Source organism: Argiope bruennichi, chromosome 5 (genome assembly GCF_947563725.1).
Source record: "Argiope bruennichi chromosome 5, qqArgBrue1.1, whole genome shotgun sequence".
Classification (NCBI taxonomy): domain Eukaryota; kingdom Metazoa; phylum Arthropoda; class Arachnida; order Araneae; family Araneidae; genus Argiope; species Argiope bruennichi.
In genome coordinates, this window is record NC_079155.1 from 39763176 (window position 1) to 39790929 (window position 27754).

Genomic DNA, 27754 nt, shown 5'->3' on the forward strand with positions numbered 1-27754 from the left:
GGCTTAGTTCCTTTCATATGCGCTATGTTATTCTTTTCATTCTCTCTATACGTTCTTTTGATGTGTATTCATATGTGATTCATGTGCATTTGAAATGATTTCCTTTTTTTATTTTTAAAAATACTTCTAAAAGATTCTTTTTATCAGAAATTCATGAATTTCATGTGTGATGCTAATATTTATTTAATCATTAGTCGCATAAGCACATAATTCTTTTTAAAAATTGAATTGTTTATAAGGCAGAAATTAATTTAATTTTTTTTTATTTCTTAGATTCTTGTCGATAGAATTAGATAGTTGACATTAGATATTTTATAGAATTATTATACTAATTATTTGTTATTTATAAAGAAACGGTGATATAAATAATTTTCAGTCTCGTCCTGTAACAAGTGGAGCAGGAGAAACTGAATTTGAAATCGATCACGAATTTGACGGCCCTCTGCGAAATGAACGGGACTATTTTACCACTTGCAACATAGGGTATGTATCGATGTTCAATATTTTACCACTTGCAACATAGGGTATGTATCGATGTTCAATATTTAACACTTGCAACATAGGGTATGTATCGATGCTCAATATTTTACCATTTGCAACATAGGGTATGTATCGATGCTCAATATTTACTTACCGACTGAATACTTAGTGAAAATGTTTCTTTTCGAAGACTGATTAGAACCCAGTTGAAGACTCAAATATAGAGTAAATAAATATTGTTATCGAAATTATTCATGGGCACGCTCTAAAGACTTCCAACAAACACGATAACGGATAACGACGCTTTATTCCACTAGAAAACACGAACACACAGGTAGTAAAATACAACCAAAGCGCGTCCCAAAACAAGACTTACAGAAATCGACAACCGACAGCAAATTGTTATTAAAAAAGTGCAACAAAACAGCCAAATAGATGTCAAACAGCAGTTAGACACCTCGCTCCAAAATCAACATTCCAAGAAGAGAAATTATTTGACTTATGAGAGCCTCTGATTATATAATTTTCATATTAGGGTATCTTATTTTCTAGAAGAATCTTTAGATATTGTGTTCCTAATAAGGATATTTCCATATTTCCTGTATTTTCTAGAACCTTCATTCCTAATGTCAAAGTTATTAGATTTTTTCCCAAAGTCGGGGGTCAGTGAGCTGGCACCCATTCAACATCTGTAAGAATGTGTCCAAATTTGTCTTTATTACTGTTAGATTAACTATGCATGAAAGTAATAGTGGATATTCGCAATATACTACATCAATTATTTAAAGAGATAGTAGATCTTATGCAAAATTTTTGATAGATAATTGGTGTACATGATGTTGAGGTTTTTGGTGTTAGAGCTGAAGTTCCCGGAACTGATTCCTGGCCGAAATCGGTGGTTCTTGAGACGGCATAAAATTTTTGGAGTTCCTGTTACGTAAAAGATATTTTATATTAAACTCTTGTTTAGCACATGGTACTCACGTTGAAGTTAAATTCATGGCTTAGCTTCAGAATCGGAAAAGTAACATAATTCTCTCTTGTGGGCAATTGTGCGTCGAAAATGGGGCACTTGCCATTTGTAGTGCTAATTAAATAATGTTTGACATGTTCTGAGGTTGCGCAATATATTACAAATTGCTTACCACTACGAAAAAAATAAATTTCAAAAAGGTTTTAAAAGGTTAAAGTAATTTGATTATTTTACAAAAGAAATAGTCACACTAATGCAATTGATATTGAAAAAAGTAATTGTAAATATACAAATAACGAAAAAAGTAAAAATTATTTTGATATAGAATGATATATTTAATATAATACTCTTTTGATGTTTATTTTTTCTTAAAACACAGAAGTATATTGAATTAAAAAAAGCTCTAAATAAATTTTTATTTTAAGTAAATGATTTTTTGGGAAAAGTTTGTATTTAATAAGTTGAATCATTGTTAATAATCCTCTTAAATTATATGAACAACAATAATAAATAAGTTTGTTGACTTAAAATTAAATTACTCTTGCTTTGCAACGTTTGTATGATATTATAGCATATAAAAATGAAAAAAAAGTGTATTGTTGTATATAATTTTATTTTTTCTATTATATTTAATATAGTGAAGTTATGCCTGGGGCAACATCACCTTTGGGAATAGAAGTTGCTCTAAAGTTCTTCGAGACAGTCTTCAAGGTAATAACTATTTATTTTACTGTAAATTATTAATTTCTTAATAAATTTATATTTAATTGTCTAAGATTTTTAATGGTATAAGTATTATAAAATCAGTGAAAAATATTAACATTATCTACAGCTTTCTTCTTTTAAATTTTTACTAATCTTACCCATAAATGAATTCTTTACTGAAATTATTAAGTGCAATTCAAGTTGAATAATTAAAATAAGGAAAAATTTTAATTTAATGAAACCCAAAATTGTTATCTAATTGTAATTTTAGATATTAAAGTATTTAAAATGACGCTAAAGCAATTACAATGAATAAAGTTGTGATAACTATTGTGAATTTTTAATAATTTAAAGATATAATTTCAATAAATAAAACAAGCAAATTTAGAAAACCAACAGCATGTGTCCTTTTGAATGTACGATAAAACTTCGAAATGAAAACATAATTCCTGTTTCTCGTGTTCAAAGCGAAAAAAAAACAACTTTTTTTTAAATGTATTGTGTAGCAATAAGTGCTTCGATTAAGATTATTCTAATTTTAATGTTCTTAAAAATATTCAATTTCAATAATTTCTTACAGAAGTTAAAGACTATTTAAACAACAAAAACAATTAAGAAATAAAAAAAAGTGTAATTTTTAATTTCAAATCCGATTTAATCAAAACTGATTCAAATTTTAAATGACAAAACATAAATTAATAGGGAATTCTAAAGATAAAGGAAATTTTTTAAAAACCCATTTAATTGGAATCTAAAACATCCGGATTAGCCAAGTTCCGTTTATAACAATATATTCGTTAGCAAAAAGGAGTTCCTTTTTTTATTTCTTTTGTTTCTGAATTAAGCGAAACATTTTAAATATATTTATGTTTTCTTTTATTAGAATCCAGATTACGTTGGATTTCATCGAGGTGATCTAACTAATTATTATCCAAGAGGTATTCAAACTTGGTACAATCACTTGATGTTTTGCATTCTGGATGTAAGTTCATTTTTATTTCATATTTACTTATTTCTTGGAGATAATAAGTGATCACATTTTTTTGAACTTCAATTCTTTAATGTTCCAGATAATAGCAAATTTAAGGAAGCGGCATATAAATATATAAATGGATCAAATACACATAAAAAGGATATTAAATAGATTTTTTTTTCAAAAATGGCGAAGCAAATTTAGTTTCAGTTTTAAAAATATATTTTATAAATGTGCAAAAATGTAGATATTTTTTAAAATTTTAATTAATTTTTGCATTTATATTTTGATTCATTACTCATTATTGTGGTATCTAGAAATCAATTTTTATCAAATTCACTATCAGGAAGTGAACTTCTGTGTAATCAAATGATAATAAAGTTAATCGAGAAATTGATTATAAAATAAAGAAATTTACAAAATAAAAATTTTATCGAGAATACGTAAATACACAAAACTTCAAAACTCTAGAATAATTGGAAGTGTATATAAAATCAATTACAAAGCGTCATATTTTCGCATATGAATCAAATCAAGCCAAACCAAAGAATTATAACAATCTATTTTAGGATTCAATAAGAAATTGAAGGAAAAGGAAGTAGGAAAGTCTTTAAAATTATGTTTTATAACTTTTTCTTCATATGGATTCATCTTCATTTGTTGTATTTATTATATACTTATATATATTATGATCGATAAGTATAGAAAAATGTATTATTTCCATGGCCCTTTTTTTTGCAAAAATTAAGTTAAAACAAAAGAAAGATTTTATTATTATATGTTTAAAAATCTGGTATAAAAAATTCATATTAAAATTAGTTAAGGGAAATACATTTTATTTGGATTCATATTATTTTATTTATTCAATTAAAACTTTTTAAGCCCACAGAAATGTAGCATTTCCCTTGTTTGGTTTCATTTTTGACAAAGTACCTCTGAAAGATTTAAAATAAGTGTGAGGTTAGTAGTATGCTTTCGAAGTCGGGTTCCAAACTCTATTCCTACAAGAATTTATCTCATTTGTGAACCAGGTGCAAGTAAATTCTGTTGTCGGGCTGTGGAATTTGGAGAATGTAATGAAAATTAGATGTAAATTAGGAAATTAGATGTAAAATTAGATGCAATTCTTGTCATCTGACATCGTTCGTTTTAACACAATTCTTGTGTTATTTAAAAATAGGGCAATAATTTTCACTAAATTCAGTTTGGCTAATTAATAAGCTTATTTATAAGTTATCTCTTGTTACATCAATTTGTATTGTATAGTAAATAGATAAATGCTATAAATTATTATCTTGTTATATGAAATTTGTTTCAAGATCCGGCAAATCAATTATGTGATTCTGTCTCTTTTTTTTTTTTTTCGTCTGGTCTTGGATTCCGCTTAGTTCTTCACAAATGCTACCTATTAAGGTTAAGTTTGCTATTAATTTCACTTAAATAGAATTAATATCAGATAAACTCGGCTAGAGAATAACCCTTTATTTGTAGTCTATTGCTGAATTTTTTTTTTAAATTAAAAAATACTAGTAATAAAAAAAGGCACACATTTTTACCGAAAATAAATCGGTAAGTGTAGTATAAAATTATTACAACAAACTGAATCATGAGAAAGCGAAACGTTCGGTAAGAGTACGGTGAAATTATTACAAATTGAATCATGGCAAATGGTGCTTTATTTCGTTTGAAGGACACGCAACAGTACAATTAAGATGTATACTAATAGAAATTAACATCATACACAAGCAGACAACGAATCACTATTTAACAAGCAACAACAATACTGTTGCACTTGCAGTAGCAGCTCATAATACGATTAACACTCCAAAGAGAGAATTCACTGAATTCCTTTAATCTCTCATGTTTCTCGGCAGTACATACAATTTTCTGGAAGAATCTCCAGATCTTATTCATAATATGGATAGCGGCAAAATTCTTTTATTTTCTGGAACTTTCATTTTTGTCGCTGAATTGCTAAAGTCATCAAGGTTGGATGCTTTGATCTGGTATTCATGCAGCCTCAATTAAAATTATTTGTGAATCTCTTCCTCTTCCTTATTATGAGCTTAAATCTGTAGAGAAACGGTATTACAGATTTGCAGTTAAGTAATTTCATTTTCTCCAAATATTATTGGATTAGAAATGAAAATTTTCGAAGTTTAATTAAATGAATTCCATGTGATTCTCCTATTTCCAGCTTTTTCACCAAGTGAGTGATAATTCTGAACAAGTCCAAGCCAATTCTATTGGATTATTTGGAAGACTAATGGATGATAAAGAATTATTTGAAATGGCCATCGAAAGAAATAGAAAACATCAGGCTAAAAAATCTAGTTTGAAGGAAAATGTGAAGAGAATGTATAGGGTAAAAAAATACTCCTTAATATTACATTACTGCTTAATATTCTGAACCCTTTTTTTTACCATGCAATCTGTGTTTGTTTAATCAATTTATTTCATCCTTTTTATTAATTTATACATATTTTTTATAGTTGCTTTACGGATCCAAAAGAGCCGTGGACAAGACTTTAAAGCATTATGAGAAATATAATGTCCCTGTCGTCAAGTTCAATAATTCTGTTGATATGTTTAAACATCTAATGTACTGTTGCACTGATCTCCACGAGGTTTGAGACTCACCTTTCAATTCTTTCTGAATCATTTGTTTGTGTTCGATTCTTACACTTATAGAGTTTTGTATTTTTAATTCATTTCAGGCCTTTGAAACTCATCTGATGGTCTCTAATTGTTCTTCGTTTTTGAACATATATATTTTTCTCATTCTTCAAAAAGCAATAGGAGGTGAGTGCATTTCTAGCGCTAATAACAATAAAGGGCAATGTGTGCGTCTCTCTTTTTTTGTATATATGATTGTCTATTGGCATTATACATGTGAAACTGTTCGACCTAAAGTTGCCTACTTGATATCTCATTTTCAGTATTTTTTTAAAAAAAATATGTTATGTACTTTAGTAAGAATAAATAAGGTTTTGACGTTTATACGAAATAACTTCTGAAAATAATATTGCAGAAAAACGCATAATATTATTATTGGTATAGATCAGTGGTATTTTAAAATTGAAAAAAAAAAGCCTGAATAGTTAATATTATTTTTTATGATGCTATCTATTTCTAAATTTTGATAATTAAATATTTTCAATGATTTTCAACAATACTTTTCATTATTTTAATACTATTCAAACCGTTCTCATTATTTCATAAAATAGTGAATTGTGTAATTTTTTTCCATTTCCCAGGAAGATTCTGTCTGAAAGAATTTTATTTGCACATCCACCTTACATGCAGAATAAGTAGCACAGTTAGAGTAATGAAGTTACAGTAGAATAAATATGTACATGTAGAATAAGTAACACAGTTAAAGTAGTGAAGTTACAGTAAAATAAATATGTACATGTAGAATAAGTAGCATTGTTAGAGTAGTGAAATTACAGCAGAATAAGTATGTACATATAGAATAAGTAGCACAGTTAGAGTAGTGAAGTTACAATAGAATAAATATGTACATATAGAATAAATAGCACAGTTACAGTAGTGAAGTTACAGAAGAATAAATATGTACATATAGAATAAGTAGAACAGTTAGAGTAGAGAAGTTACAATAGAATAAATATGTACATATAGAATAAATAGCACAGTTACAGTAGTGAAGTTACAGAAGAATAAATATGTACATATAGAATAAGTAGAACAGTTAAAGTAGAGAAGTTACATTAGAATAAATATGTACATGAAGAATAAGTAGTACAGTTACAGTAGAAAAGTTACAATAAAATAAGTATGTACATGTACAATAAGTAATGAAGTTAGAGTAGCACAAAAAAGACTATTAGCAATTAGAATATTTATCAACTGGGCAGCATCGTGACATCGCAGTTTTATATACATATTAAATTTATTATTTAAATTGTACTGTTAATTCAGCAGTAGCACACTTATTTACACGTGCTACTGTTTAAGATTTCACCCATTTTGTCTTAATATGTTTTAATTATATAGGAGGATTTTAAACATTATATTTTTGTCTTAATGTAGCAAAAAGGTTTTTATTCAACATCCACGATCAAGGCATATGAAATGTTGACATTTAACTGTGTAAATGAAAAATAATGATATTTAATAAATACGTCTTTCACTCATATATTTAGTATGTATAGTCAGTTGATCATTCACAGTAATATATACAATGTAAAACAAAAATTTGTAATATTACAAATATTTTTAAATCATTATTTTTTTTTTCTCAGAAATCAACTCTGATGTCTATAATGATTTCGCTCGCTTGATAACCGCCAGAGAAGTGGAAAGTGCTGATGTTCCAAGTGCAATGGAGGTGATTAATATTGTTATGCACACACACATCCGGATACAATATTGTTAATTTTAATTAAAAATATCTGTTAAATGTAACATTTTAGTAAAAACTGTTTAATAATAAAACGTATAATAGTAATTTTTTCATATTAACTAGGCAGATAATTCTATCTTTTATTAGTAATTTTAATCTTTTTAACGGATTATTTATAATGTTTTAGTGCTATCATAAATGGAATATCTGTAAATTTATCTCTCCGTTTTAAGACTATTGTACTAAATTTCAAAATATATTTATTAAATAAATTGAACTTTTGTGGAAGGTGTAATAAATTTCTATTATTTATTTTATGGTCAAATATTTGCTCTTCTTGATTTTTTTCATCATATCATTTAATTTTGCATTAGATTATTTAAGCAAATAATTCTATGCTTTAATAATTCATTTGTTCAAACTTTTTTAGAGCTGATAAATTTAATTTTCTATTTTTAGAGTATTATGCCAAATTTAAAATATATTTATTAAATAAATTATTTTTTAATGAAAAATATAATGCATTTCTACATATTTAGTTTATATGTCGACATCTGATCCGATAGCATATTTTTCTGATTTTTTCTGCTATCTTTTAATTTTTATTTAAATTATTTATGAAAGCAATTCTATGTTTTTATAAATCTTTTCACTTTTTTAAAGTGAGATATTAATAGCATATCTGATAAAAATCATTTGCCTGTTTTTGGGATATTGTTCTAAATGTAAAAATACTAATACTTATTAATTAACAGCGAAGAAATGGGGATTCGTTGGCGATAATGCGATTTTCTTCTTGTAAACTTTATACAAAAAGCGTAAACTGATACTTGCTTTCTCGTAAGTTAGAAAAGCGCGCTCATAGGGTTGCAATGACAATTTAGTTTTGGTGTTACATTTGGCGAGTTTTAGCTCTTTCACCGTTAATTAATAAGTACTAAAATGCTTTTAATAAATGAAAAGTGTTAATTAATTAGTGAGTTATGTTTCAAATCATGCATATATATATATATATATATATATATATATATATATATATATATATATATATATATATATATATATATATATATATATATATATATATATATATATATATATATATATATATATATATATATATATATATATATATATATATATATATATATATATATATATATATGAAATAAATTATCCCTCGTCTTATATAACATGAGATATTGATAGGAAAAATACTTTTTCATAGTACTAATATTTTATTAAGATTCTGGTAGGGATTTCTGACGCATGTCAATCACAAGTAAGGGAAACACACGGATCTTTTAATAAAGAATGTGCTTGTTTAACATTTTTCTAGACCCTGATGCGTAGCGTGTGAATGTATCGACGTTTAGCCGATTCAGCAATTTTATAAAGCTTCTCTTGAATTAATTAAGTAGAGAAAATGGAATTCGATCAGGAAATAAGAGAATGAAATTACTATGGGCTGAATTAAGATAAAACTTTGGAAATTAATTTGGATTAAATTAAAAGTTTAAAATATCATCACACACACACACACGCACACACAAATTTTATGCAATTAATTCTATACTTTATTATTGATATTTATAATTTAACAAATAATTTGTTTAAAATTATTGGTAAAAGTGTAGCTTTGTAGTTTAGTGTGCCCCCTGCTGCGTCAAGGATGCCAAGTCGCCAATAAAAATGGCGGACAAAATAAACAGCACTTCTGCAAAGCAGTTACGGTTACCACTTTCTGCATGAAAATTATGATCGTTACTGATAAGCAATGTTTTATATGAATTTTTATTTATTTTTTTAACTTTTGAGATTACTATCACTAATCTCTGAGATTACTATCTTAACAATTTTGTAATAAAGAAGCTTTCCAAAGCGGCTTCGCCGGTCTGTTGTGTAAAGAGTGAAAGTTAGAGCATGCGATGCCTTCGGCATTTGAAGAAGACACCGGGCAGAATTTTTTAACTTAAAAAAAACATCCTACTGCTTCACTAGTAGCGAGAGCGGGATCCTAGAAGCTTCACTAGCTCATTGAATACAAGGTTTGTGTGGATAACAGGAACAGTACGTAATCAAAAGAAAAGAAAGAAGCAATCAAACCATTCTCCTTGCAAAATTTCAAACAAGCATCCTTTTCCCAACTTCATCAATTCGTAAACAATATATATTTATATATATATATTCCACTCACCATTCATTCATTCTGCAGGTTCAAAATATTTACAGCCATCCCATTCACCACACATCCGTTCTTGAACAATTAGCGACATAACGAATTATCAACGAAATTGTCAGATCAAAAAAAGAATTACGAAAAGTGCAAGGAATTCCATTGCAGACGACTTCTTAAAATAATAATTCAGACGATTTCTAAAACGCATACCGACAGTTAAGTACTGCAAGCGAATAAATATTTTCTTTTCGCATACACATTAGAAATAACATTACAGTGTCTTATTAGCAATAAAATTTTTTAAAATTATAATACAAAACTAAATTAAAATTTTTAATTGGTATTTTTTACTATTTTTAATTTAGCATTTTTCATAAAATAGTTGTAGTTCATGTACAACTCAACCATTATAAAAAGTAGTAAACAAAACAGCATTAGGGTTGCTATAAGATGGGTTCGTTGGATTATCATATCGGCGACAAACTCGGGGGCACACTAAACTACACTTCAACCAAATAATTTTAAGAAATATATTTATAAATTTAATATCTTGTAATTTTTCCTTTTCTTTTCTTGAAATATTATGCTAAATTTAGCAGTAGTATTTAATATAAAAATAAATTTTTCATGGAAAGTTAAAAAAAAGTAATTCTGTTTAATTAGTTTATTTATCAAATAATTGTTCTTCCTGATTTTCATTGCTGTTTCATAATTTTGAAAATTTTTTAACAGCTGTTAGCTCGCAGCATTATTAAAGAAATGAAGCCAGAAGATTTCAAAACTATGGATATTGATGTGAGTAGAATGCATTACTCACGTAATCACTTATTTTGAGAGAAGCATGATCATTTATGAAATTTTTACAATACATGCATGCTGACGACATTTTTTGGAATTTTTTTAGGAAGCTTTGAAGTGGCTGGAAACATCTTCTTCAAATGCAAGCAAGGCATATAAAGAATTCCTTGAAAAGCACGGCCATCGATGTTTAAGAGAAGTAAGAACAATTACATTTGGTTACTAACTAACAATAAGTAATACTGATGTCCAATGTAAAGCAATAACTAAAAAGTGATACATTTGATTTGATTTAATGAAGTTAAAAAGAGCGAATGAAATGAAACAAGTGATTTATTAAAAATAACGATTAAAGGATATAGCTAAAACAGAGAAGGAAACAATGGAACAAAGACAGTTACAGTTACATTTACAATTACAGCCAATAATTTTAAGAGAAATAATAAAATTACATTTAAATATATGCTTCTTTCATAAGAATTAGCAAGAGCAAAACCAAATGTCTGCTTTTATCTCTATTAACAAAATTAGCCGAATGGTGATGATGATTGGCATCTCTCGGTGAAGATCCAAACGAATTTAGTTACTATCCAACAGAATAATGGTGGTAATATTTAAACTATGTAATTGCCATGGATAAAATAATTTAACGAGCAATGACAACAAATTTTGTAGTTTCTAGTATGTCGTAACATTATTTTTAGTATGTCGTAATAAGGTATATAATTAATTCCTTGAAAAGATGATAATTCCTTGATGACATTTCTTTCCATAAAGATTCCTTCCATGTTTAAGTAAACAATTATATCCGATTACTAACTAGTAATAGTGAATAGGAAATATTGATGTCCAATGTAAAGAGTAATAGCTAAAAAATGATATTTGAGGAATTAATTATTATCCATCAGAATAATGCCGAGTTAATATTTAAACTATGCAATGTCATTGGCAAAGTTATAAACGAACTATGGACAACAAATTAAGGTGCCTCCAGGATATCATAACATTTTAATGATTCATATCTGTTAAGTTTTTGATCAGTTTATGAGTGATACATCTTTTTAACACGAGGAGGCTTTCATATTTCTATTCTTTCTGTAAATGTAAAAATCATATCTCTTTATATAAAAATCTTTACGCCCAGGATATAATGATTAATGCAATACATTTCATTAATTTTGTGCACAGTGTGATTAATCATTAAAATTGATCAGCATTGTATAAGAAAAGGTAATAAAGATTTTTTTCCTATTTACATATGTATTACTTTTGCTTGTAATATCACGCCTAAAGTTTTATCATATTACAATGGTTTGAATTAGAGGTTAGAATTTCTTTATTTATTTCTTATCAAATACAGAAGGCTGAAAAAAAAATTAAAAAAAAAATGTGCTCGATTTCCAAAATTAATTAGCTGCAGAAAAAGCAGTTCATCAGTGATATAAAATTATTCAATCCCTATATTACCAGATATTGTTATATGAATGCATGATAAGAAAAGTACGTCTCACTAGATAATGAAAAAATAAATTTTTCCACGAATATTCCAGAAAATACGGCACATAGATAGCAAGAATAAGGCTTAAATGTTCACGGAGAAGAACGATTTTATATATTAGCAGTACAGCAGACAGTAAATTACTAATTAGATAAAACTAAAAGCATTCAGCGACTATCATTTTTAGATGCTTATTGAGCTCTCATTTCGTTCCTCGTGTGGCTGCTTTGTCTTACATAATCTCACAACTAGGCATGAGATCACATGGAGCTTTCTAGAAGAATCTCTCGATCTCAGTTTCTAATAAATATATGACCATAATTCTAACATTTTTCTATGCCCTCTTTTTGTCACCAAAATCACCAAATTAGCAGCCAAGATCGGGGAGTTCCATTGAATCATCCGTGCAGCATCAATTAAGAATATCTAAAAATTTTTCACGTACAGATTAGTAACAATATTAAAGGTATCTGAAAATTTTATATATCGGCTTACTTCCTCTGATGTCAGTTTTAATAAGTGATGCTATGAGTGTAAATATTTTAATTCTAATAGCTATTTTAATAACCAATTATTAGAAAGCTACTAGTTATATAGCATACTAGAGTTTTTTTAATCAACTTAAACCTGTAGTTTTTCAATATCGAAGGTTTTATCATCAAATTGAACTATTGAACCACATTTTCATCTTCATTCATGTTAATAGAAATTGCACCTTTTTACTCCTTCAATTATCAGTGGGAAAGAATATGATATATTATTCTGTTTTTCTTTTATAGTTAGACATTCGTTCCGTAACGTGGAAAGATGACCCAAAAGCCCTCATTAAATCATTACAGGTACAGTGAAACTATTTATGATTCACAATTTTGTATGGAATAATTCTGATGTGAATTTTGTAATGTGGAATTCAATTTTATAAAGACCTTTCCTTTTCTTTTTAATTGTATTTTAATGTCTTGTCCTGAATTCAAAAAGCTTTTTATTCAAGCCTTATATTATTTTTTTTCAAAAGAATAGATTATAAAAATATAATTAAAAAATTATTTTTAAAAACTAAACATGCGCCTGCACATCGATGTGCATTTGCGCCAATCATATTTATATATAGAACTTGAAGAAGAACTTTACAAAATTTTAATATAGTTATGAATATTTAATTTATAAACGAATATGTTTTCTCCTCGAAGACTAATTTTAATATTTATATATTTTTTGCAAACCTATCTCTGCGTTTTTGAACACATAAAAGCGCGTTTATATATACAAAGCAATTTCGAAAATTCAAGTAAAAAAATTCAATATAAAAAAATATTTTTTAGTTTTTAAATTTTTTTGTTGTAAAAACATGATTTATATGTAATTTTGGTAGTCGTATATCGTTATTAACTATATATCGCTTTTGGTTTTTATTGAAAAATAATAACATACTATATTAAATTAATTTTTATTGTAATTTTCCTAAATTCCTGACATTTATTTATATTTAATTGCATAATTATTATTCAAAAATCAGAAATTGCGTAATATGTGGTTAAAAGTGAATGTTTTAAATTAAAGAATAATTAGCTTCTAATTCCTCGAAATTATCGTTTTGTATTAAAATAATTAAAATACAGAAGAAAATATTTTTTCTAAATAACACTACCTTCAGCCAGTTCCAACCTGATTAAAGAATTATTTAAAAGTTAATAATTTTGTTTTTCTGATTTCTTTTAATAAACTGGTCAATGCAAATGATTAAATTGGCCAACGTTTTGAATTCCACAGTTTTTGCAAAATATTATTCGAATTAAGTTAAATTTAAATAATATATTATCATGGGAAAAATAGTTTATCTGAATGTTGAGAGGAAATTTTCTTCACAATGAAAGAGTTTAACATTTATGCAATTAGAAATGGTCTCTAAAATGCATATTTGAAAAGCAGCAGTATTAGCAAAACATTGCAAAATTATTTTGATGTAGTATTACTCTATAATCAGTTATAGCATTATAAGTACAAAATTGAATAGATTCAATTTTACATACATATTTAAGTATAATTTCCCACTATTGAATACGAAAATCTTTAAAAAGGTTAATGATCCGTATAATATAGTATATTCAATTATTCTACACATAATCTCTATAAAAAAACAGATAAATAGTAAAATGCTCTGCGACAATCGATTGAAACAGTTTTTGTACAGAAAACTTAGTAGAATCTTTTAGCGGAGTTTAGAGTGTGTGAAATACGCAGATTGTTGTCACTATGGTAAATGAATTATTATATTTGTTTTAAGGGAGTTCAGAATTAAAAACTGTGCTAATTTTATTCAGATATAATTTCAATAACAGTACTAGGAAAACTTTTATAATTTATTTAGTGATAGTACTGGACCAAATTAACTGCTCTAATACATTATTATATTTAGTTAACTAAATTTGATTATATCTTTGATGTATTTCTTTGTTCTGGAGATAAAATATTATAAATTAATTTTATTTGATTAAACTTACTGATTTAAAATTTTATTTGTCTGAGATTTTAGAATGCAAGATTCGCTTAAATTTTTTCATGTAAGGAAATATATTACCAATGTTACTTAATACATTTCATCACTTTCTAGGCATAAACAAATGTTTTGAAAGATACTTTTAATATTTCATCATCTGAGGATAGATTTAAAAGAAAATAATGTTTTTTTATATTTAATTGATTTTTTAAATATATCGATATTTTGCTTAAACTTACAATACCTTTATCAATAGTCATTTGACCACTATTACTTCAAATAGCCATCAATGCTGATGATGATTATTGATCAATCACTTAATAATGATGGTCAATCACTCAATAAGCATAACCATCATTTATTCTCTATGTACTATTGATTTAGTTAAAATTTTACTATGGTGTACATTAGATTAATTATTCAATAAAAATGAGCAAATTTTTTATGCATTGAACATTTTGACAAAATTTATCATACTTTTACAGCATCTTGTAGTAAGCATCAGAAAAGATAAGGGTGAAGAAGACTCAGATGATATCAAAGAAATTATTGATGATTTGAAAGCTCCTCTGTCTTTCAAAAACAAGTAATTCGTTTAATGAAAATAAATACAATTTCTATTTCTGCTCAAAGCACTACTATGAATTATAAATTTTAAAAATTTTTCAGATTGTCATTACGGCTTATACTTTCTCTAAGTCGTAAAACAGTGCAATTCAGAGAAACTTCAAAGGTATGAAAATTTCTAACTGAAATCCTTTTTGATGAATTGATTTCCTGTATAATATTATTATTGCTTCAACATATTTTGTTGTTAGGTGGTCATTTAATCATTTGAGTTTTTATTCTGTTATTTTCTTATCAATAGAAAATCGTAATTTTGTTGAAATTCCTTTAAAAATGTCAAAAGATGTACGCTTGGAGATTGGGGAAAACAATTTGCTTTTCTCATCAAACATCTAATAATAACTTAGAGGTTACTATCTTGCAAAAGATTCATTGCTGTTGTCTTATGTTGACAATGATAATATTAGGGGATACATTGAATCTCATTTACCTGAAATGAAATTATAATTAAATTAACATTTAGAACAATTTTTTAAAAAGAACACGATAGAAATTTATAATTAATCATGTACAATATTATTCTGAATAAGACACTGATTTTAATTACTTTTGGTTGGTAAAATCGTCTTTTAATTATAATATTGACTATTTTCTTGTTATGATATAGTATTTTCTGCTTCGTCCATATTTACATTAATAGTTAGAGATTTCCAAAATTGTTAGAAAATTTTCGAGCATATATTAACAAAATTAATAGAAGAATGATTAATTTTTGCCTTTGGATAGAATTTAATTTAACTCTAGATTTCATAAACATAACTATGCTTATAGTAATATACTTTTTAGTTCTATAATTTAATTTTAAAAACTACTCTACAAAATATTTTTCTATAGCTTTTATTATAAGATAAATTAGGTAAGATAATGAGTTAATAATATTAATCAAAAGATTAAATTCTTGCCTTTAGCATCTTTCAATATATTATCTTCACTTTTTTAAATATACAAAGAATCTTGAAAAAAATTGAATTTTGAAGATAACTGTTGTCACCCATTTTGTTCTGATTTACTTCTTATTTGTTTACTGAATAAGAACAGACATACTGTGAAAAAAAATCAATGCATCGAACGAGACAGTTGACAACAGAAAAACAATTATTACTAAATTAAAATTAGAAGAAATTAAAATTATTAATTTCTTAAATAAATTTAAATATTAATAATTATTTAATAAATATTAATTTCTTAAATAAATAAAACTCCACAAATAAGTATATGCGAAACATTTACGAAAGTAAATAAGCATATAAATGAAACAATAAGTAAAAAAAGCGCTATCGTTAAACGTTAAACGTTTAAACGTTAGTGTAAATCTTCATCATCATTTTTTTTTGTTACAGTCTATTATGATTCGAAACTTGAATCAATGGCGTAAGGGATACAGAAAACTCGCCAAGCTGATGGTTTTAGAAGGCCGAATACCAGATGAAGATCTTCTTTATTTTATGACCATGGAAGAAATTAATGAGTTACTAGAAACAAGATCTCCTAAAATTATAGCAAAGTAAGTATCACAGGTAACTTGACACAGTTGTAACTTCAATTTTGTTAACCCGCTCTTTTTTGCCTGTTTGCTTGTCTATTTCGGTGCATATTTTGCAATCAATTTTAAACTGACTTTCCGGAGAACTAAAGACTTGAAACTTTGAACCTAACTCAAAACTAGATGACAGTGCAGTATTATTCGCTTTTTTTTGTCTGTTTGGGTGAAAATTTGGCCATCATGTATACCTCATTGAGATATGAGTAAAAATTCATTGCAAAATTTCACACACCCAAGATGAAAAAGCAAAACGTAGTTATTTAAGTATTTTTTTAATACCGCGTTTTCATAGTGTACTAAAAAGTATACAATAATATTTCTAAGCTCTATATAGATTTCTAACCTCATACAGATCAGCCTGAAAATTTCTGCTAGTGAATTTTTAAAATTCATATTCACAATAAGAATTTGCATGGGATTTTGAGAAATTACACTATACTTTTTAAATTCATTTTAAAAAAGTGATATATTAAAAGATTTTTTTAAATTAATTTTTTTTGAGACTGTGATTTGACTTTCTTATTCCTCTGGTAAACTACACATATATTAAACCGACTTCTTCCTTAGCTTTCAACAACAGAATTAAAACAAGAAAATGTTTTGAATTTCAGAGCAATAATATGATCTATTGCTAAAAGTTAGACAATTTTTTTTTTTTTTTAACCGTCGAAATTCAAGAAAACTTGACTTTAGCGTGACTGTTACATTAGTATTATTAAAAAGATATTTGTCTGAGTTTTAAAATGATAAAAAATATTTTTTTGTTCTAATTTATTTATTTTCGGGAGTTATCACGGAAAAAATCAAATTTGCCTTAAATTTTAAATAATTAAAATTTCAAAAAAGAAGTGTATTTTGCCATCTTCTAAAACATATAGAAGTTAAATTCGGACGGTCCGTTTTGTAGAACTATAACACACATACACACACACACACACACACACACACACACACACACACACACACACACACACACACACACACACACACACACACACACACACACACACACACACACACACACACACACACACACACACACACACACACACACACACACACACACACACACACACACACCATAGGTTAGCCCATTTGATTTAGAACTACCGAAGTTGGCGTTGGCGAAAATATACTTTGGAAATTGAAGATGTGCACGTTATTGCGATTTTTAAAAAAAATTCTTAATTAATTAAAACCCAAATGAAATATTTTCTTTTTCACATAGATACATTCGAAAATATTATTAAAAAACTGATTTTTATACTATTATAAAGTGTATACTATATAAGTATGTTTATAATAGTATAAAAAAATCAATATTTTATAGTGTATACTATAAAATTAAAAGATTTTTTTAATTGTATCAATTTCATTATCATACAAATTTTTTTGTTTGCTAACCGTTAAAAAATTTTTTTTTGCTTAATTTTCAAAAAATAAATTTCATTGTTGAATTAAAATTCAAATCGTTAAAATTGTTCCCTCAAACATTTCATTGGGTGATTTTCTTTCACCGTTTAAAGCTAAGTGGGGAGGATTCTGTTTAATATCGCTTGCATATGAGAAATGAGATAGTGATGTTACAGCACATGATAGATATAAAGAAGATGGAAGGTTCATTTTTAATTGCACTAAGATGTCATGGAACTTGATTATATCAGAATTATTCCTATACACGATGAACAAAACAGGTTGCAAGGTTAATTAAATTAATGATGAATGAATAAATGATGATGATTAAGTTAATTAATATGATTTCTATCATAATATGATGCTTAAAAATATTTTTTTTATAGAAAAAATCACGAGCATTAAGTTATTTTTAAGGAATATAATTAAAAGTAAGTCTTACCAGCATTTCTGGCGAACCAGTCGTTGACAATGGGAGGTAGTAAATAGCTATTTTAAACAAACTTTGATGTAATTTAATGATTTTTTCAATTACCACGTCTAAAGTTTTTGTGCCTGTTATTCTAAAAAAAAAAAAAAAAAAAAAAAAAAACCACCTGTTGCTGGATCACCTTTAGGCTCACAACCCTTGAAATATGCATCGGTATTTATGTGGGGTGCGGTAAATGTGTATACATTCGGATCAATAATATTATTAATATTGATAATAATAGGGATTATTTATGAATTTGGTTTTTCAAATCGTACATGTTTTTTAATTCTTTTATTTAGGGCAAATTTGAGACGCAGACGTCATCCTGTATTAGATAAGTACATATTTCCAGAAATAAATAAAGGATTTCCTATGCCAGTAAGTCACTGATGTTCTTTTTATGACTGGCTTTTTTTTGTAAAATTTTCTGTAATTCATTGCATACCGACAAAGTTTTAAACATTTTTACAGCCTTATATGTTTTAAGCTATTCTTTTGAGCCCGATTTTGTGTGTGTAACAAATGTTAAAGTAATGGACCTCTGCAAATCAGTTGAATATTGATTGAAGGAGTATTGAAAACTCTTAATTTTCGATTGTTTGATTTGTACTATTGCTTAAGCGAGGAAATTATTGAAACTGATGAATTGTTTAAAAAGAGATTTAGAGTACACATAATTAATGAGGTTTTGTTATATTAAAATTTTTCCTTTTTCATGCAGAAAAAAGAAATATACAATATTTAATATTTTCATCATTTATTACTTTTTCTATCCAAAATGTTTTTTTATGGTGTATGCAAGATAATAGCACTGTAATGGCATTAGAAATTCACTTCTCTTTCAGACTGATTTGGTTATTTTATTCCTTAATTGCTTTGTATCATCACATGCTGTTCCGCAGAATGATAGAAAACGAATTTACTTTTTTTTTTAATTATTAGAGATGTTCTATTTTGTACTATTAAATCTCAAGTATTTATTCTCAACTATTATTGATAAAAATGAATAGATGGTTTTCTGTATATTAAAGATTCTATTTTATTTTATTTGTTTTATTTATCCAATTTTTTCTGTGAAATCTGGAGTCAAGGCCCTTTAAAGATGGTGTTTGTATTTCAAAATATATTGTTACGAAAAAACTTTCAAAATGCATCCGTGGATTGTATGGTAAAAAAGTTCAACAAACTCAATAACGCTTTTTTCTACAAAAAAAAAAAAAAAAAAAAAAAGTAGGAAACTACAGCCAGATCAAACACGAGAATAGCATTTGCTGTAAACAGTACCGTGCAAACAAATAAATTGATATTAAATAACTTCAAAAACACAAAAAATCCAGAGAGAACTCGCCGGAGTTTTTTCACGGGTTTAACTGCTAGCTTGAGATCATTTGAGCTGTTGATTGATTATTTTCTGTGCGTTTTAACTTCTTCTGTCTCGTGACTGGGCGTTGAATGTTTTGGAACAAATGTTGGATCTCGAATCCCAATCGAGCTATCACCAAGATTCTCGAATATTCTTTCTTCCTCTTTGATTTTCAAAGTCGTCAAATTCATCGCCAAGTTTGTCACCAAATCCAGGAGTCATTGACTCGACATTTTTTTTTTTTATCATTCATTACTATATCTATAAAACTATTCTCCTTTCATGAACATTTATTCCGCAGGAAAGCAATAAATTGAATTCGTAAGGATATTTAGCTTGCTGAAAGGTTATGATTATCAATTTTAAATTTTTAAAAATTGGTATGTTTAACATGTTTCTGTTTCTTGATGTTTTTATATCTCTATTAGAATCATTCATGTGTCAAACTTATTATAAAAACACGAGTTAAATGTCTACTACAATTTGAAGTTTTAAATTACCTATTAAACGAATCACAAACATCAAATTACGTGAAAGTGATTCAAAGGAAATTTAACAAAATCAATGTTCAAACTAAATCCTCGAGCAAGCTAGTTGCCTAAAGCAGCTAGTAATAATTAAAAGTAATCCTTATCTGTATTTGAACTAACACATGATATATTTAAAATTTTGTTCCAGATCAATGCGGGCAAAAAAATTGTTCACACAAATGATAGTAATTTCACTATGAAAGGTAAGAATCATGTCCATCTTATCCTTGTATTGATTTTAGAATATATCAGTGACTAATTATTATATGATTTTGGTTTAGGTATGAGTAAGCCACAAAGCATTAAAGAAATTACGTATCTAAAAGCTTTAATTGGAGAACTCTCGAAAGGAAAAAAAATTATTCTTTAAAGCCGGTTGTTTGTACAGAAAATGTTGGTATATAAAGCACATATAGATGCCAAGCGATGGTGATACGTTTTCCCTAAGTTAATGAATGTAATCAGCATCCATTAAAATTACCTTTACTGCATTACGATATCAATGCTGTGCTTAAATATTATTGAAAGTAATTCATAATAATGGAAACTGCTTATGCCTGAAGATTCATTATTGGAACGTTTTGTTTCCAATACTATGGATGTTGGAAATCGAATCACAAGCTGCTATTTTTATTTTCTCGTATACGAAGTAGAGGAGAAATATTATAATCGCCGAAAAATTCGAGCTTGGGATTTTAATGAAACTTCACGTTTTTCTCCTCCACGAGTATGAGAAGCACATTTTTAAAATTCCATTTGTCTGTCTGGGACATAACTTAAAATCGCTTTGTGTTAAATGGCTGCAATTTGCTAAATAAAATTACGAATAAATTTGTAGATTTCTGTCAAATTTTAAATGAAATCGATCCAAAGGAAGTCTGTCTGTCTGGTTGTTCGAGTACATGTGAACTACGAACGAAAACTACGAAACGCAAAGAGTTCAGTATATAAAATTCGGTACACAGGCTTAACATAAAATATAGATATCAAATTTTGTGCCAAATTCGTCAAACCATTGATCATCTGTCTGTTTCTACTTTCGCATGCATGTAAAGGTAATAAATAATTCATAAATACAATGCCTAAAATGAATGAAATTCAGTATGTTGTTTTGTGATTACAACTGTAGATTTGTGTCAAATTTTGGCTCCAATTGGCAGTCAAAAGGGCATTTAAAATACATATTCTCGCGATATATTTAGTAAATGCTAACGCAAAAAAAATCTATATTTCATAATTGTGACATGACATGCAAAATATTCGCGGTCTCAGAAAAGGTCCCCAATTTTAACATGCGTATGAAGTTTAAGACTTTAAAGTTCCGCGGATATCAATTCCTCTAATTTTCGTTTGATATGAGTTTGTTCGTTATCTCTTTTGTGAGTTCCTGGAGTCAGATTGTTACTGGTGAACATTATCAAAATTATTAATGAAATATTTTCTATGAAGCATTAAAAACATCGAGGATAGGTCAAATTAATTTACTAGCATATTGCTCATTATAGCAGTATATGGCCACTTTCTACAAAATTTGGATAAGGAACTTCGGCAGCGTTAGGCTGATGCGTCATCTCAACAGCCATTTTGGTCAGATGATGCTCCATAATGTATAATCTATTGATGTAACCATGAGATACAAATGTTTAATATGTTTTCCATGAATCAAAATTTTGAGAGTTTTGCTCATGAATTCATTTATTTTATTACGTTAAAAAAGCAAGTCTTGCATATATAAATGTATTTCATGTATTTCGGAAACGGCTGTAGTGATTTGGATCAAGTTTAGATAAGATTTTGCTTTTTAAGTTTATCTATAAAGGTGTCCATAGTGGTTAGTTTAGTTTAGTTATATTGACGTCCCGTTTTTAAAGCAACACTAGGGCTATTTTGGGACGGACCTTCTACTTTTGAACCGTGGTCAGATGACGAGGATGGCATCCCCTTTCCACACCACACCACACCACACCAGCGGGAGGACGTTTGGCTCAGACGTTTAACATGCACCAGATCCGCTTATACGACGTTCTTCAGTGGAATTGGGTATTGAACCTGAAACACTGCGGTTCCGAAGCCTAGATCTTACCACCAGGCCATCGCTGCCCGCAATTTAGTGGTTAGAATAAGATGAATGACGCGCGTGTTGCTAGTCCTCGGTTCGAGTCGCGCTGTTTGCTTTATTTTTTTATTTATGTATCTATATTTAATATTTTTGCTTTTTAAGTTTATCTCTATAGGTGTCTTTCCTGGAAATAAAAACGCGATTTTACGCATATAAAAAAACATTAACAACACTTTTTATAAGTAAACATTAGAACCTTTTTCTATCTGCTCTCTTGCTTGCAATGTTGTATAGCGCCATCTCGGACCCGATTTCACGATGGTAAAACTGAGTGTAAGTTCAAAAATATAAGTAATGATGCATAAACTGTAAAATGAATAATGTAATATAGCAGATTGTTTCGAATAACATATTAAACTAAGAGAATTCATGATTTTCTAAATTTTAGTTACCAGTTCATTTATCGGTAAGATTGAGAATTACTCATATGTAATAAGTATGTGATTCGGATATAAATATTTTCTCTGAAAAAAATAACGATTTTACAAAAAAAAAAAAAAAAAAAATACCGAGCGTGGTCTGGTTTTCCAGATGTAAAAGAAGCAAAGACTTATCTTGCAAAGGACCTAATTTAAAAAAAAAAATCAATGATTCTATAAAAATGAAATTGCCTAAAATGGAAAAAAAATTTACAATGACCTAATATTGATTAAAAATTTTTTTTTGCCAATTACATCTCGTTATTTTTTAAATTAAAATGCTTTAAATACTTTTTAGGAATTCCAGTGAGTGCAGGTATTGCTATGGGTGTTGTTCGCGTAGCTCTTGATTTGGACGACGCATCTCTTCTACAGGCAAGTCCTTAATTTATATAAAATATTAATATAAGTATATTTGTAGGCTATAGGTTTAAAGATATTAACATATTATTTATTATTTATAGGTTTATAAAATATGTTTAATCATCCTATATGATGCTTTATAGATGAATCCATTAAATGCAATTACTTTTTTACAGCCTGGTGAGATCCTCGTAACCTATGCTACAGATATTGGATGGTCACCGTATTTCCCTATATTAGGAGGCGTAGTGACTGAAATTGGTGGCCTTATATCACACGGTAATGGGACACTTGTTACTTTTAAGGCATATGTAAATTCATTCAATCCTCTCAACCCATTCTCTATGTAAAAATTCCCAGAACTTCTTATATATTTCCCAAATTAAATCATATCACTGACTCTCTTACCCACCCAAAGGCACACGGATAATAAATACTGAATGACCCGACCGCCGCAACAGCAACACTGGCGGGAACTGTGGTTAAGTCTGAAGGGCCATCACCGGCCACGGTACAACTATTTCCTAAGGAAGTACGTCCCGTCATCGATGGAAGGAGCCAGACCCCCATCTTTTCGTGTACCCTTCAGGGTGGCGAGACCCAACCACCATGCTGGAATAATCTCATCCTCATTTCGAGGTTCCCCCCCCCCCTGGGAGTATTTCCCAAATGTAAATGATTTATGCCTTTTTCCAAACAATAACTGAAAAGCATCATGTCTCTGATTAGTCACAATAAATTTTATCTCTTTTAAGTGGATACATTTTATCTACTTAAATGTAATTACGGATATTCAGAACTTCTTATTTTGAAAAAAAGAGATACCGAATTTCAAATAGCTATGAATTGTTAAATTTTAGATGTTATTCGGTAAATAACTTTTGAAGTATTTTCAAAAGATTAAGTAAACTAACTTTGAAACAGCAGTGAATAAAGCTAGAATTTATGAGTAACACAAACAATTAAAAAAGGGCAGAGAATTATTAGAATCATCCATATTATAGATAGACAAATCACTGTTGTCAAAGATTATGAAAATTACCTGTCGGAAAACTTCTACCGGCATTGTGGAAGTTATTGCGTTACATATTCTTCATGATTTGATAAAACGCAAGTGACTAGATCTTTGAAAGGCAAACTCACAGTTGTTCTGTCAGGATTAGGCACTTGTTCACAAGTCCTCCTCATGTTGTATTAACCAATTCTAGATGCCGAGTATGGAATTATGTTCCATCAAAGTGTTCTATTCTATAAAAAGTGTTCATTCTATAAAAAAGTAATCACATTCCGGTATTTTCATAATCAGATTAGATCCATGTAATTTCTTTTTTTTTGGGGGGGGGGAGGAAAATTTGTTTAAGAAGGAATCTTAAGTTCTAAGGAACTGCAGTGACAAAGGCATAGAGAAGAGAACAGAAGGTGACAAGAGAGGGCTTGTATTCCTCATTTATTCTTCTGTAAGAATGCTGATACAAATGTATACTTTTTTGGGGTAGTTACTCCGAAGTAAATACATAATAAATATGTTCTATTCATATTAATTTCGTCATAGTAAAATAGGTTTCCATACTTTTTAAATGTGGAAGAACATTGCTTTGAGAACATCTGTGCCTATATTTTAATTGCTTTATTAAAAAACACACACAAAGAAATCGTTCCTTAACCCTTTCTAGGGCCGTGGGAAGTATGCTTCCCACCAAATTTATCACTCTTTGTATGAATTTATGTAGGTTGGCATAAGTTCTGACAAATGTTTTTTAGAAAGAAAGAAACTTAGATGCTTTAGTTCTTTATTTTACACAAAATTATGTGTCTTGATTTGATACTTAATTATTAATTAAACAAATTAATTAATTAATCAAATTAAATTTATCTTATAAGCTAAATGAATCCCTTTTCTTATTCTAATTTCAAGCCTAAAAATATTTTAACATAATATGACTAGAAAAAAAATGGCCTTTTAAAGGGTTAAAAAGGCTCTTTTAAAATAATGGGTTGAAAAAATAAATTAATTTATGGATTTCACAATATATATCCATAAAATTATTTCTACATTCGGGTCGTTTTTATCTTTATTACTTTTGTTATTATTCTTCGAAAATGTTTTTTAAACTTTTTATATGACTGAACGAAGATATAAATTCGAAAAACAGCATATAGCCATTTTCTTTATTTTGGTTTATTCTTCAAAAAATAGAAAAAAAAATTATACAGGAAAATTTTGAAGAACGGAAATTAATGAATTAACAGATATGAAGTGCGGTAAAATGCATATTGTACAAAATTTAATTAAACTTCTACGTTGTTTGGTAGATCCATTTTCTGCAAAAAGTATTTATCAAAATTTTTATGACAAATTAAAAAGTGCTCTTTCATATTTGTTTTTTACACTAAGATACAACTGATTTTTTTAATTTAAACTGTAATTTAGAAAGTATCGAAACTATACCAGTTTAATGGGCGCTCAGTTTTCTTTCAAAATTAAAAAAAAAAATTATTTTTACCAATGCTTATTTTTCTATAATAAAATCCAAGGCACTTTAATCAATAATCGTTAATAAAATATCAGAATATATAAATTGGAAAAAAAAATATTTATTTTTGAGTGAGCTCTGGAAACTTAAAAGTAAACTGAAATAAAAGTTCATTCATTTCTTTTATATTAAACTCTTAATTTTTCTTTTTGTTTTGTAAGGTGCTGTGGTTAGTCGAGAATATGGTCTGCCTTGCATTTCCGGAGTACATGGAGCCACGCAGCAGTTTCAAACAGGTATTTTGTTAATTAGTTTAAAACTAAAATGTTAATATAAGCTTATATAAAATAAATCCAAGTATATGTAAGATAGATAAAACTGTTATTTTAGTTAAAATATAGTTTTTTTTCGAAAAGTTAAGTATTGAAACAAATAAATAGGAAAGATTCTGAATTGGGACCACATAAACATTTTTTGATAAACAGTGATAGAGAAATAATTTTATATAAAACAGTAGCAGATTTTATATATTTATTTTCAATATGATGTAAATTCATTCTCAAAGAAGAAAATAAATATTAAAAAAAAAAAAATAGCGTCAAGGCAATGTTGAAATCGATTTCCCGGATAGAACATCTGGTTCTTCAAATTGAACTGCGAATTTCTTAAAACACAATAGAAAGAAAATTATTTTTTAAAAAATTAGAATCAGCACACACTATATCAATCCATGTGTAACTTTTTATGTACTGTAGTTTTTTTTCTCACAAAGGGAAGTCTTCGTTTTCGTTATTTTTGAATTAACATTTGATATTTATATTGACCTTTTGTTGATTTTGTGATTTCATAATTAATTCAAGCATTAAAATGCAGCTGTTTATAATCAAATCTGAAAAGTTTTGCTTAAAAATAACAATGGAAAAAATTCATTGAACCATATCTTTAAACCATTATAATGTATAATAATTACGATTGAAAATTGTAGTCACAAAAGTTTAATTTCTAAGGGTAAAATAATATGCTTTTCTGATTGCGTTTTTTAATTAAAATATTTAATTGATGAAATTGTAATTTAAGTTATCTAAATGAGAACCTTTGTCCTCTAATTTCAACTTTGATGTAAAATGACTTGCTTATTTTATGGCATGAATATTTAATGCAATTTAGTTTATGAAATTCTCCAATTGGAGGAGGCGGTCTTTAAGTTTCAATAATGAATTCAAAGTATGTAGAATAGGAAAGAATTACCAAAAGTATTCTTGATAGTTAATTCCTAATTGAATGGACAAATTCTTTTAAAAGAGATAAAGAAAGAAAAGCAGAACTCTATAATTATAAATTTTCTTATTAAAAACTTTTTTCCTTTATGTCAATAAGGTAATTCAACTATTTATTTAAAATTATTCAGAATTAATTAAAAAAGGTAAAAATATATGTGGAGAAGCATGCATACGTCTGCATCATTTGTAAATTTAATCGAATTATAAATACAATAATTAAAATTTCCTTATTTTTTTGCAGGGGATTATGTACTGTTAGATGGCACCAAAGGAATCGTGCAAAGAATTCCAAAAAAAGAAGATTCATAAATGCTTATTTCAGCTTGAAGTCATATATTTAAATACATTCTTCCTTTCAACAGGTCATATTAATATTTTAATTATATTCAAGTATGTTTTTGTGTCCATTTTGTAAGCTTTAACAAAGAGATCTTCAAAGATAGAATTAAATTTTTTACCACACTATTTGAAATAAAAATAGTAAAAATATTATTTTAGTAGTTTCTTTTATTTTTGAATATTTCATTACCTGGATTTGATGTTCCATTATTTCATTTTTCATAATATCACAAAATGCCTAACATCATTACGATATTTTCATGAGATTACCCGATATTCAGAATATCGAATGACATCGGGGATATGTTATATAATATCTTGTGCAATAGACTCCATTTTACTT

The 27754-nt window shown here is 27.6% G+C and overlaps 1 protein-coding gene across 1 annotated transcript in view; it reads left to right on the forward strand.

The window, feature by feature from the left end:
- The window catches only part of LOC129969646 (putative phosphoenolpyruvate synthase), a 63165-nt gene extending 35616 nt beyond the window's left edge, over window positions 1-27549 (forward strand). Inside the window, exons 22-40 of the mRNA XM_056084297.1 lie at window positions 377-483; window positions 2092-2164; window positions 3042-3140; window positions 5329-5496; window positions 5624-5758; window positions 5849-5933; window positions 7397-7482; window positions 10409-10471; window positions 10581-10673; window positions 12752-12811; window positions 14955-15055; window positions 15139-15202; window positions 16437-16600; window positions 18824-18902; window positions 20566-20620; window positions 23254-23330; window positions 23495-23597; window positions 26014-26088; window positions 27314-27549. Coding sequence (XP_055940272.1) covers window positions 377-483; window positions 2092-2164; window positions 3042-3140; window positions 5329-5496; window positions 5624-5758; window positions 5849-5933; window positions 7397-7482; window positions 10409-10471; window positions 10581-10673; window positions 12752-12811; window positions 14955-15055; window positions 15139-15202; window positions 16437-16600; window positions 18824-18902; window positions 20566-20620; window positions 23254-23330; window positions 23495-23597; window positions 26014-26088; window positions 27314-27381 — 1755 coding nt within the window. The 3' untranslated portion in view covers window positions 27382-27549. The remainder of the gene's footprint in view (window positions 1-376; window positions 484-2091; window positions 2165-3041; window positions 3141-5328; window positions 5497-5623; window positions 5759-5848; window positions 5934-7396; window positions 7483-10408; window positions 10472-10580; window positions 10674-12751; window positions 12812-14954; window positions 15056-15138; window positions 15203-16436; window positions 16601-18823; window positions 18903-20565; window positions 20621-23253; window positions 23331-23494; window positions 23598-26013; window positions 26089-27313) is intronic.
- Window positions 27550-27754: the final 205 nt, after the last annotated feature.